Source organism: Amblyomma maculatum, unplaced genomic scaffold (genome assembly GCF_055883805.1).
Source record: "Amblyomma maculatum isolate TAMU_Amacu unplaced genomic scaffold, ASM5588380v1 scaffold_19, whole genome shotgun sequence".
Classification (NCBI taxonomy): domain Eukaryota; kingdom Metazoa; phylum Arthropoda; class Arachnida; order Ixodida; family Ixodidae; genus Amblyomma; species Amblyomma maculatum.
This window is the reverse complement of record NW_028146744.1, coordinates 4,742,328-4,756,060: the sequence shown is the minus strand read 5'-3', so window position 1 is coordinate 4,756,060 and position 13,733 is coordinate 4,742,328. Positions and strand designations below refer to the sequence as shown.

Sequence of the window (13,733 nt, the reverse complement as noted above, 5' to 3'; positions counted from 1 at the left end):
CGAAAATGCTTCTTCCCTCGGTGCTGCTGTTGAAGGAATTTCTTCCATTCGCGCACCCTCTTAAAAAGCGCTCTTCTTCAACGCGTGCGCGAAGTGACGTCACTATATGGTTACTGTGTGGCGGTGCACCTGTTACGAGGCATCTTTTCTGTGTGGACTGAAGCCGGGAGTAGAAAACTGCTGCGTGGATGAGGTACGGCAGATCACGTGGCAGATGGGCTCTGGACTGACCTGTAGTTAATGTCGTCATTTCGAAACGAGCGCCTTTTGAAAAGGGGGAATGGTGGAGGAAAGTTTTCCTGATAACTTATGCGGACATTACAAATTATTTACGCCTCTGCAGGAGGGCACTCCCGGGACCCGCCAAAGGTCAAGACAGATCTGAGGAGTGCCACCTTAGACGGCTCCAAACCGGGCGTTTTTTAAATCCTGCCATACTAAAACGCATGGACCCGACATTCACGGGTAGGTGCAAATTCTGCGGGCAGTATGCTGACCTGTACAACATGGTGTGGGCCTGCCAGCAAAATACAAAAATAAAAGCTATAAAACAGCCAACTCTGGAGGGCTGGGAGGCGGCCCTGTCCAGCTCGGACCTGGAGGCCCAGCGTGTCCAGAGAGCTCGGGCAGCGGCGGCGGCCAATGGCGTCCCGGAATAGGGTCTGCCACTCAGCTCCACAACCAAACGCACCTCCCTTCCCAAATTATATTGTCTTAAATAAATGTTTTCTCCTCCTCCTCAGGCACAGCGCCGTAGGAAGTCGCATTTTCGAAATATTAAAAAGTATTATGGTTATTACAAGCAGGCGTAGATCAATGGCCGGTTACTTTTTAAGACCTATATTGCATAGTTAAAAACATACTGTTAGAATTCAGTTAACCAGTTTGCTTGTTAGCATGATCCACCCGTTTTCTGAGGCCAGCCCCCACTGGTATTGCAACGTCGATATAGCGATTTCAGTATTTCTAAAGCGAAATTTAATGAATTCTGTTTTTCCTACGCTGAAAAATTGTGTTATGTTTTCATACCCGATAGTAATTTAACCGATCCCAATCACTAAGCATTTATTGCGGTGTTACTGTAGTGGGTATTGTGTACAACAGCTGAGGCCAAAAAAGAAGCTTCGATTCCTCACCGCACCGTATGCTTTGAAACTATCAAATGAAGTGCTCAGCGGTATAAATTATTCCGGAATCCTTGACCACTTCTCTCAGATCCTATGTGCCGATTTGGGACATTGACCGGCGCGTATGATACCTTACATAGGGGAGAGTGCGGTAAAAAAACCGAAACAATTTTGAAACCAATCTCTGATTTCTGTAACTTGTAAGCATCATTGAAAAATATAACGGTAAAGTTTCCTTTCCTAATCTTAGTCTTAATCCTAATCTTCAGGTGAGGAGCGCCTATTCTTGCTGGGAACGGGAAAATTTAATGAATTTAAAAGGTTCCAAATGTCGAATTTTACCCCGGGGACCTATATGAAGCAAAACGCGACAATGCGTAGAGCAAAATGAGAATGCACAATAAAATACAGCTCCATGGCTACCAACACCACCTTTCGAGTCTAATTACAAGATAGTCAGAATTACAGACAGAGCCAGACACAACTTTTTTTTTTTTCTATTACAAGCAACCAAACAGCCAGAATCACGTAGCTAAGCTGAGCGGAATTTTCGTCCTTGTATAAGGAAGGCCGCGATGACCGCTTTATAGCCATTGCTGTGGCTCTGCTGGGTTCGCCCGGTAGAATGGATTCTTTTTGTGATATTTACTGCGCCGGCCGACCAATTGGACACACACACACACACACACACACACACACACACACACACACACACACACACACACACACACACACACACACACACACACACACACACACACACACACACACACACACACACACACACACACACACACACACACACACACACACACACACACACACACACACACACACACACACACACACACACACACACACACACACACACACACACACACACACACACACACACACACACACACACACACACACACACACACACACACACACACACACACACACACACACACACACACACACACACACACACACACACACACACACACACACACACACACACACACACACACACACACACACACACACACACACACACACACACACACACACACACACACACACACACACACACACACACACACACACACACACACACACACACACACACACACACACACACACACACACACACACACACACACACACACACACACACACACACACACACACACACACACACACACACACACACACACACGCACGCACGCACGCACGCACGCACGCAGAACGCTGTAAACAGCGTTCGGCATGCCGATTTTTGCTTTATTTTCGTTTTGCGGCACGCCGAAACAAACTGCCAGCTGCTTTTAGCTATTCAACTGTACAGAAGCAAAGAGGTACTCGAGGTGCGAGGACACACCATAGCGCACAATACGTTTTCATTTTTGTTTTCATTTTTGTTTTCCACATTGCCCCCTTTTTTATGTTTGCTTATTAGCTTATTACCTCTTGCATGCTTTAAATCACTCTTGCTACTTCATGACGTCATGGAAAAGGGGGAAGATTCATCAGAATGGAGAGCGCGCTATTATTCGACGTGATGAAGGCTGGTCAACAATTTCGTATCGTATAGTCCGATGCGTGGTTGAAGAAACAGGAAAGTAAGTATAGATCCCAATCAAAAATCATTGAATCTATACATCAACTTTGCGTATCAAAGGTCACACGTTTGTGAAACGGGGAAATTAGAGTACGAGAAAATCTCTCAAAGTATCGGTGTCTTTCGCTTTGAACAAACGCCTTCCTGTCCTGCGTCTCCTATGCTTTCGCTGCAAGTCAATACACCTAATAATTTACCTGTGGATAAAGAAGTGCACTGGAATAACACTCGATTCTGAATCTCGCAGCAGATATTCTAGCGGATACGCAAGATTTGGGAATCAAGTTTTGGGGGTTACCATAAAATGTGCCGCCGGACGGTAAAACGAAGGGAAACAGGCAAATGTTAGTTCGCGAGACCCTCCCATGTGTGGCTTCTCTCAGCCTCGTTGAACGCTGCCTAAAGGATCATCCGTCATCACGGGGTAATTAAGGAGGATCCCGAAGTATGCGGGATCGGCAAAGAGCAATAGTCCGGATGAGTATACGGCGTCCTTCATAACCCATTTGTCGCCTAAAGGCTCCTTCCTACCGCGTTATTTTGGCACATCGCAGTAGTGAGTGGTAGAAATGACGCCGTATGAAATAATTACCATCTCGCCTCTCCAGCCTTACCGTAGAATACGGTTGGTCACTACGCAACTTCCACAGAGCCACAGCAAACTCCTTGGCTCTCTCTTTTTCGGACAAGTCATTCCGGCCCTGCTCCTCTTCGTGATGCCAGCGTCCAGAGGGCGCTACCGGGCTGTTCGCCGGAGCCATTCGTTTCAGATTACAAGTCTTAGCTAAAATTAGCCGGAACATGTTTTAATCGAAAATATCTCATTCCTGAATCTTATTGCATTGAAATGTCTCCGTTATTCTTTTGGAGAACGAGAAGGAAAGTATAAAAAGTCTGAAGAGCGCTCTACTAAACAAATCGCTCTCTTGTCATCAATGTGGTGTGTTGAAATGTCTCTTCGGATCAGGACTTACCTGGACCTTTGAATAACCCATTCTGTATGCGAAAGTCATTCGCCACATTAGACCCATTCTTCGCGGAGCATTCCCCTCCCTTCGTGAAGATCACCATTGAATATGTTCCCAAGAAAAAAAAAACAACAACACATTTCTCATTCGAAGCTACGTTCCAAAAAAGCATCGGGCCTCTCGTGATTAGCACAGTAGCACAGTTCTCCGTTTCCACATCTTGCGCAATAAATGCCTCAGAGAGTGAAGACCGCTCTGTTCATACTATCACAGAACAGCCCATAATACGCAAAGTAACTTAAAACTGTCAAAACCCACAGCTCGCATAGGAGTCTTCAAGCAAGAGATGAGTAAATAGCAAAAATAGAACGTAACTACAACACCTAGAGAAAGTAAAGATCAACTTGACGCGATGTTTAAGCCCCTCTTTTCGAAAAAACACACTTGCTGAAGCTCAAGCAAGCCGTTTTAAGATTTGCACTGGGACTATAAATATAATACACCTCTCAAAAAATATGGCGCCGTTCCAAATATGTTGTAGGCAACAAGGGCAGCGAGAGCCGAGTTCACAGAGGCATGTGAAATCGCACTGGCTGCCCTCGACAGAGAAACAGACGCACTTGGTCGAACAGTAAACAAAAAACTTCATTGCTCACAGGCGGATGCGAGTGTGACAAAAGAATTGATACGTCAAAAAGAACACCACGAGACAAGCAGCAGCAGCAGCGACTGCTAAAGCGCGAGCTTCGGCCGTCGCTGTTCCGAGTGCCTCGTATAGATGGCGGCTAGACTATATATCAAGGCGACCCAAAACGTTCCTTTAAGACAGCAAGCGGCGAAACTTTTGCGGCAGCCCGATCACGGAGCATGCCAATGTCCTCTAGGTAAGGCTGACAGGCTTTCATCGGTCGACGGGCTTGGCGCCGGCGCCGAAGTTGTCGCGGCTCACGCTGCGCTCGATCTCGCAGCGCACGGGGATCAGGTACTCGACGCCCTGGCTCTTCTCGACGGGAAGCGGGATCTGCACGATGAGCTTGTTCTCGGGCGTCAGCTTGCAAGCGATCTTCTCAACGTCGACGCCTTCGGGCAGTACCACGTTCCTCTTGAGCTCGCGCCTGACGGTGGTGTCCCCTTCGGTCTTCTCGTTGAAGGCTCGGATGGTCATGTTGCGGCCGACGGCCTTCAGGGAGATGTCGTCAGCCTTGAAGCCTTCGACGTCAAGCTCCACGGAGATCTTGTCTTTGTCGTCGCTGGGCAGGATTTTGACTTCCTTGACAATGCTCTGCTGGCGCTCGGGCCTCGGCGGTCCTCCGCTTGAGCCCAGCAACTTGTGCTCGGGGAACATGTCGTCCAGGTAGCGCATGCAGTCTGGGAACTCCTTGGCGAAGTCGTCCATCTGACGCCGCACATCTGCCGCGCTGGAGCCTTCGAAGACGCGGTGCACCTTCTTCACTTCGGTGCGGGTCTGGGTCGTGGCGCTCGACATTTTGGCAAAGTAGTTAGCCCGGGCTGCTCGGACGTCTGTAGTCGACTGCGCGCGGGAGTACTGGTGGCACGTTCTGCGGTCGTCGCGAGGCGCGATATATGTCTTGGCTCGTTGGTCGTTCTTCTCGCCCTTTATTGCTTTCTTTCGGAGACTTGCTCGCCCACCGAGAGCTTTGGCAGGCTCGCGTGTGCAGCTTGCCCGAGGCGCGCGCTCGTTTCAGTTTTATATATAGCATTACTGGCGCCGAAAGGAGGCTGGGAAGGTGGCCCGCGGTGGGTCGCTTCCAAAAAAGCCAGCCCTCCCTCGCAACTTTTGCGCACTTTTCATTGCTTTCCTGCTATTTTCATGTGTAAGAAGCCCCGCCGTTGCCTCTTCGTCGAGCGTGCATGTTGTTCATCTGCAGCGGCCATCTTGGATGCGGCGGCGGAAGGTGACGAACAACAGAATAATAAGCTCCCTCGCAGGCAAGGTGCGTCACATCGCGTCATCTATGTGACGTCATAAGCACTGCGTGGCTGCCACCAGCAAAAAAGTGGTCGTTCGGCGAAGGCGCATGACTCATGAGCGCCCCTTCGAGGCAAGGCGCGCTAGACGTGCCCTGCCTTTGTTGTCTCGTTCTCAGGGAGCTGATTTATGACCGGGCCCTAATTTTTTTCCCTCGATTCGTCTTGGCATTCTCGGAGCAGGGCGTGAGAGTCAGCTGCAAGGCGGGAGCAATGAGTCCGTTTCTTTGCAACCACTCAGCGGGGCTGTTCGGAGTGTATTTTGAGAATGAAAGATGACCTCGGCGGCAGGTGTTGCTTATGCGGAAAGGACGTAGACGTTCGCGTCGACACGAACGACTTTAGGTAGGATTGGTGTTACTGGGTCACTGATCTAGAATCTTTATTTACGAAATTCTGGAAGTTCCCCGGAAACTCTTTTTGCTTCTGCGCACGGTTTTGGTAGCCTTCTACTGTCCTGGCACAACAGAGTATTTCAATGAAGCCGTCACGTTTTCTTTTTCGTACTTTAGTGCATTCCATAAAGTATATTGCACCCTGCCCAAACGAGACTCTTATACCGAGCTTCAAAAGGGATGCACCTATTTCGGCAGATGCACCCGCAATTCGTCCTTGTGTAGTTTTTTTAATTGGTTTTTTTTTTCGAAGCCAGAATTGAGTACAAACTTGCCCCGAAGTCTCCCTAGCTGCTTTCAGAAAACGAAATTTTTAAACATTTATGTGTTTCTTGTAGGTAACTTCCAAAATTTAGAGAGAGAGAAATCCCGGACACAGGAGGAAGTTTGTACGCAATATGACAGTGACTCTAAGATTACTAAAAAGCAAGATAATGGCGTTCTTTAGGTGAGGCTTTCAAGGATTTGTATCACGCTTTTACTGCCAAGCCCAGCTTGAGGTAGAGGGAGGTTGCCATGTAGTTTAGGACACTTGGAGGCTCTTACTTTCACGGGGCTTTATACACATTTGTGCAGTTGCACCTTTGACTGGGGGCCGGAAATTTTTCATATTTTCGGGCCTTTAATAGACGCATCTTTCTTGTGAGGATTTGTATCTTGCCTGCCAGATATGGTAAGGACGGACACGGTGACTCAGAACAGCAGCAAATTCTTTGCCGTTCACTGCCCCGGGCGTAGCGCAGTTGGTTATCACTTGTCTGCGCGCCTTAAAACGTCGGTGGGGCGGACGCTTGCTTTGCGCCCCCATTAAATAGCGGCCGCCAAAATCAAATCTGAATTCGCGTATTAGGGATCCGCAGTCGAGCAGGGCAACTACCTAGTTACCGCGGTGACGATAAGTTGTACGTACCACTTTGCATTTCAAGAAACTTTCACTTTACACTATTTCAATTATTTATCGAGTCATTGAACGTGCTTCAACAACAGTTGGAGAAAATGAAAATTATACGTGTCATCGCAAACAGTCGGCTAGCTAATCACTGCGTGATGGCTAAAGAACACATCACGACGAATAACTGCTTGAAATGCACATTTCCTGCTCATATACACTAAATTCTTTGCTCATATTTTACGCGAGACATATACAGCTCGTTCAGCCCAAAAAGGCCTTCACTGTACCCGTATTGAAAAGAAAAATGGTAACGGCGAAAACTGCAAGTGATTTTGCCTCTCAAAATTGATGGAATCGTTTTTTGCGCGAACTTTCCGTCACGCATTTTGTTTCCCCTTTAGCATCCATCCGCTAACCAAAATACAGGGTAGTTTGACATAGGACTTCTAAACGGCAATATATCTGCCTCAAGTGGGAAGGTGAGCGCCTTCCTTTCCCCACAAACGAAACCATGTAAAAACGTTTAACACTCTGTGCCATTCTTTCGATTACGATGACGAATATTCGCCGATTGACAAGACTGCACTGCCGCGTCTGCTGTCAAGGGAAAGCATCCGCCTAAATTTTGTTGCTATTGTTGGAATGTTTTGTATGATTTCAATGCAAGAGAGGTGCAATTGATGGTGTTAGGTGTGGTTAGAAGCATTATGCGTGAATCGCTCCCCCATGGTGACAGAATAAATGAATGAAAGAATAGTTTGCGGCACGCTTCTGTGACATAGCCAAGCACACAAACAAGCAGCCACAAGTGTTAGACACTGTCACCATGGGAAGTTCTGTGCCTGACACAAATTGTGGGAAACAACGGAAATTTTCTTACTAATACGCGTTTCCGCAAGAAATGTCGTTCAAGGAAAATATCTGGCACTCCTCTGCAGGGAGTAGCATCTGCCGTTCCATATCGGGATCGAGGCAACGCGGGTAGTAATATTGTAAGTCAAAGGAAATACAACACGGTACGAGCAACGGAGACGATGTCAGTCGCGCGCGCTCAAGTTATTGCACCAGCTCGGCATACCCAGTGTAGAGGAGTGGCTGATTTCTATTAATTTGTTCAGTGTTTGGTTATTTGTTGCAATATCATCTGGGCTCGATGACATTACCGAAAGGAGTGCAAAGGATGAAAAAATAGTCCTGAAGCTTTAACACAGGAATGGGGCAATGCAAAAAATTCAAGAGCAATCAGAACATGACGATACAGATTACTGATAATAAACAAGTTCTTGAATGTAAAACTTGAACAAAATCCTTTCGGTAGTTGTGGTAATGAGGCTGACAGCTGGTTCCACTCATTGGCTGTCTTTGGAATAAATGAGAAAAAAAATGTATTACCTCCACAAAAGCTGCCACTTACATTATGAGAGCCATCTCTATGAGAAATGTAGTCTGGTTCAGATTTATTTTAATTATTTATTTATATTTGACATACTTACGTCCCCCTGAAAGGCCGGTAGGATTGGCACTATGAGCCAGAATAACTTCTCTGAGATGGTGAATATAACGATAAGTTTGAAAGAGCATTCCAAGCGAGGCATACTCCTTCGTAAGCAAATAAGTGGAAGGTTCAAACTATCTTTCATTGTTGGCTGTGGCTAAAGATACGTTAGACGGAGTCGATCAATGGTCTTAAAAGTACATCCGACGGACCCGGTGCGTTTTTCTTCGGGAACGTCGGACGGATCAGGGAAATATTTTTCAGAAGTACGGCGACGGACCCGATGCGTTTTTCTCCGGGGTATGTCGGGAAGCCGGACGGAAATATTTTTTTAGGGGTATGGCGGACGGACCCGATCGGTGGTGCTCAGGTTTACGTCCGACGGATCCGATGCATTTTCTCCTGGATATGCAAGATATTGGGATACGTCGAAAAAGCCGGACGGATCCGAGATCTCCGGATGTGTGATTGTAGTGGTTATAGCAACAACTTGGTAGCGATAGCCAAATGCAGCCAAATCGAAATGTATACGAGGTGTGCACGAAGTATGTACTGCATACGTGAAATGTGAAATTACGAAAAATAGTACAGTGGCAAGCATAGTGCCTAGAATGGATGATAGACTACGTGATAGCATGATGACAGGTTCACGTGGACCGCGGCAGGGTGCTAAGCACGATCTGAGCGCAAGCGCATGTATTCCGGGGTTGACGACCAGCACGCGGTCCGCACGTCCACTCATTTCGTCCTCGTTGTAGTCTACGACATAGTTGTGTAGTTTCCATTCTTCAGAGTTTTCTAACTATCACTTGTGATGAGATGCGTCACGTAAAGCGTCGCTTTCTGCTCGTATTCAAGTTTAAACGTGCTTTGCGGTGCTGCAAGTTCTACGTACATACAAGCGGTGCTGAAATGCCGGGTACCGCCGGCGTATCTCTAGCCCAAGTATCAAGTCAATTTTGTTTGCTGTACGATTGGAGGAGTAGGCGCCAGGTTTGTGCTTTTCGTGAGATGCTGTGATGTCCGGACTACGTCCTACAAGAGTGCTGTGATGAGTTCGCCGATGTCCAGACGGATATCAGCGTGTCCATTTATGATCGCCGATGTTCCATGTGCATGTCGGTGTTTATTAGGTGCAGTGGTAAGTCCAACAACGTCGCGTAAAGAGAGCGTCGTGGAAATTTGATTACATGCGCTGTGCAACAGTCAGACGACAATAAGTCATCGACAATTTGTTACCAGACTGCACTACAGAGCTCAAAAGTCAGAAAATATTTCTACAAAGTACACACCCATTGTTTACATTTGTTCGTTTCGAATCTTCAAAATAAATTAAACGGCAATACTTTAACCTGGCCTTGCATGAAGTTGTTGGTAATGTACATGATACAGTAATCGCGTGTTAAAGTGGACAGAAAATTAAGTGCCCAGCCCACACCGCCGAGATGCGCATTACTACAGGTGAAATGGTTCAGGCTTCTGTAAAATATTAGCTGCCTGGCACAGCAGCTTCCTAAATGATCAGGCTTTTTATTATTGTTCAAGGCCACTTTATCATTAACAATGGAACGAATATGCCGTTTGTGTTAATGGGTAGGGCTTTTTCAATGTAGTAGGTTCCTTTTTTTTTTAGTTTTTCCTTAGTTTCTTTTGTTTTTCATGATAGAGAAACACAAATGGTCTACTTTTAAACTTGTCAATCCAAAGCTGAATATGAATATCAGCCATGCCTGTGACAGCTGTAATGCTGGAAAGGTTGACGTGTATAGGATGTATGTACAATCTGCGACATCTCAGCGGCACGTTCGGCTGCTTGCCCCAAGGTCGTGATATTTAATGCCAGTGGTGGCAGCCGCACAGCAAAATACAAACGCATCTCTTTCCTGCGAGATATCAATGCAAAGTACAAAGCCCAGGCAGTCAACTTAATCTAAAGCTCTCCACTACAGTATTATGTCACTTTAGGATCTCAATCCCTACATGCCAAATGTAGGGTGTGTTTTTTTTAGATTTTGTAACCTCTCATCCATGCTGTGCAACATTTCGCTAATTGTAGTTCTCAAACAGTTGTTGAAGATGAAACCGAAGCAGTTCTTAGCATGGTTTCCTGCTTGGATTAATTTGGTAATTGCAGTTCATTGAAACTTGCATCAATGCTGCACAGTTCAAATGGCAGGCAGTTGAATTACAGAAATTATGTGGATCAGGCATTTCAGTCCCGACAAAAGGAAACTGATGATCCCCTCCATGCATGAATAGGTGCCTTAGAGAAATATATGATCGGGTGTGTGATTGTGACACATATCGATGGTCGACAGAAGGCCATGTGGAGAAAGTGTGGTATTCATGAAGGCTAAAGTAAAATTGTGCAACAGCTGCTGTCGCATGCAGAAAAAAATTGTTCATTTTGTTATAATTAACTGGCCATGAATAGCATCTTACTCAGAGTATGGTAGGGAAAAGGGTAGGGAAAAAACAGGAGACAAGGCAGTAGGTGACTATGGCATTGGTTCTAGGAATAAGTTGAGTTGAGTTTGCAGAGCGCAATAACTTACGAAGCATGAATACCTTCTTCAGCAAACGGAAGGACCGGAAATGGACATGGAAAAGTCCTAACGGAGAGACTAAAAATGAAATCGACTTCATAATGTAACCCCCGCCATTGTGCAGGATGTAGAGGTAATCGGGAAAGTGCGATGCAGTGACCACAGGATGGTGAGGTCCCGAATTAGCCTAAATCTGAAGAAGCAACGCAACAGATTAGTAAGAAAGAAACCCATCAACGAATTAGCGGTGAGGGGGAGGGCAGAAGAGCTCTGGACCTCGCTTTAGAATAGGTATTCAGCTCTAACTGAGGATCGCGAGATTACCCTAGAGGCAAGGAACAATAATTTCAGAGATATCATTACTGAGTGCGCGGTAGACGTAGGCGGTAGGATAGTTAGAGAGGATACCGGTAAGCTGTCTAAGGAGACGAAAGACTTGATTAAGAAACGCCAGAGTATGAAAGCTTCCAATCCAACAGACCAGATCGAATTGGCCGATATATCAAAGCTAATCAATAAGCGCAAGGTGGCCGATATAAGGAAGTATAACATGCAGAAAATTGAGCACGCTGTAAAGAACGGGGGAAGCCTTAAAGCGGTAAAGAAGAAATTAGGCATAGGCAAAAACCAGATGTATGCGATAAGGGACAAGGCGGGCAACGTCATCACTAATATGGACAAGATAGTCAAAGTAGCCGAGGAGTTCTATACAGATCTCTACAGTAGCCAAAGTAGTCAGGACCGTAATGAGATTGGCGGTAGGGAAAAACAGTCAGACGTTCCACCAGTGACGAAGGACGAGGTCAAGAAAGCACTAGAAACTATGAAAAGGGGGAAATCAGCTGGAGAGGATCAGATAACTGCAGATTTGCTGAAGGACGGGGGGGATATCGTGCTAGAAAAACTGGCCACCCTGTATACGCAGTGCCTGGGGTCATCGACGGTACCGGAACCATGGAAGAATGCAAACATTATCCTCATTCACAAGAAAGGGGACTCTAAGGACTTTAAAAATTACAGACCAATCAGCTTACTGTCTGTTACGTATAAGGTATTTACGAAGGTAATCGCTAATAGAATCGGGACAACCTTAGACTGCAATCAAGCAAAGGATCAAGCAGGGTTTCGGAAACGGTACTCTACTATCGATCATATCCATACCATCAATCAGAGAGAGAGAGAGAGAGAGAACAACTTTTATTTAAAATGCCTGCAGAATCGGTTAGGCTCCCTCCAAGCAGGGAGGACAAGCTTTTACCGCGACGCGGCCACTACGTCAGTCTCGTGCGTTGTGCTCCTTGAGGTCTTGTTACGTCCCTCGCTACTTCCGCGGGTTCGAGAGGGCCGCCGCCCCCTTCTTGGGGGTGCTGCCCCCCCCTCTCCTCGGTTTCGCTCGGTCGCTGCCTCTCTAGAGCGGCCGAGACCTGCTGGACGGCCTTGAGTTGTGTCTCTTGATCACAGCTCCTCGTTGCAGCCTCTAGCTGCGGCGGGATCGTCGTCTTCTCGCTGGCTTCGCGCGGATTTACGCTACAGTCCCAAAGGATGTGAGCCGCGGTGGCTCTCTCCTTCGCGCACAGTCTACACATGTCGCTCGCGTGCACACTCGGACACATGTGCTTAGCTAGCACCGGGGTGAGCAGGGACCCCGTCTGTAACTGTCTGTATAACACTGCCTCCTTCCGGGTAAGCCCCGGGTGAGGTGGCGGCATAGTCTGTCTGTTCAGTCTGTACCATTTCACTATTTCGTTGAAGGTGGTCATCTTGTCCTTGACACTGCGCCGCGACCAAGACTCCGAGTTGGCCGTGCTTGCAGCCGCGCGGTTGGTTAGTCCTCGCGCGGCCGAGTTGGCCGTCTCGTTGTGGTTCACGTTTCCGCGTTCCGACACGTCACTGCCCATGTGGGCCGGAAACCACTTGATCACCACAGGACTTTTGCGTCCGATGTCTTCGGCCTTGCGCAGTATGCGCGCGGCCTCACTACATACCCTACCCTTGGCGTAGTTCTTCACTGCCGTTCTAGAGTCACACAACACTGTAGTGCATCCGGGGTCGGAAACGGCCAAGGCGATGGCCACCTCCTCCGCCCGGTGCGCTTCTCGAGTCCGGACGCTCACCGCGGTCTTCGTTGCACCCGTCGATGTCCCGACAACCACCGCCGCGTATGCGTCGGTGTTCCCTCGATACTCCGCCGCGTCCACGTAGGCGGCGCCTTCTTCTCTGGCGTGGAGGTCTACGAGAGCCCTGGCCCTCGCGGACTCACCGTTTTCCTTGCCGGCCATGATCTGCTTGACGCGCTTGCCGGAGGCCGGCCAGCCTTCGACTTCTTCCGGTGTAATGTCCTCTCTTGAACTTCAATGCACGTACGCCCGCCGAGACTGCCGATGCTCGGTGCTGACGTCATGTTGTCTCCCATCGACGTGGCCACTTCCATTTCGGACGCCATCTTGGTCGTACTCGTCGCCGGGTTAGACCTAGCGGCCGGGCCCGTCGCCACCGGTGGCCGTACTCGTGGTAGGCCGACGTTAGGCTTAGAGAAAAGTCCGCACCGCACCAGTGATAGAAAAATGCTCTGAATATAACCAGCCCTTATACATAGCATTCATTGATTACGAAAAAGCATTTGACTCAGTTGAAACCTCAGCGGTGATGCAGGCATTGCGAAATCAGGGGGTAGACGAGCCGTACGTGAAAGTGCTGGAAGATATATTTAGTGGCTCC

The 13,733-nt window shown here is 47.8% G+C and overlaps 1 protein-coding gene across 1 annotated transcript; it reads right to left on the bottom strand.

Annotated features, from left to right (window-relative positions):
• Window positions 1–4,322: 4,322 nt before the first annotated feature.
• LOC146171600 (heat shock protein beta-1-like) lies at window positions 4,323–5,378 on the bottom strand. Its single transcript, XM_084586406.1, has one exon. It carries the CDS (start codon window positions 5,182–5,184, stop codon window positions 4,600–4,602), a length of 585 nt encoding a protein of 194 aa, XP_084442532.1. The 5' UTR covers window positions 5,185–5,378; the 3' UTR covers window positions 4,323–4,599.
• Between the last annotated feature and the right edge of the window lie 8,355 nt (window positions 5,379–13,733).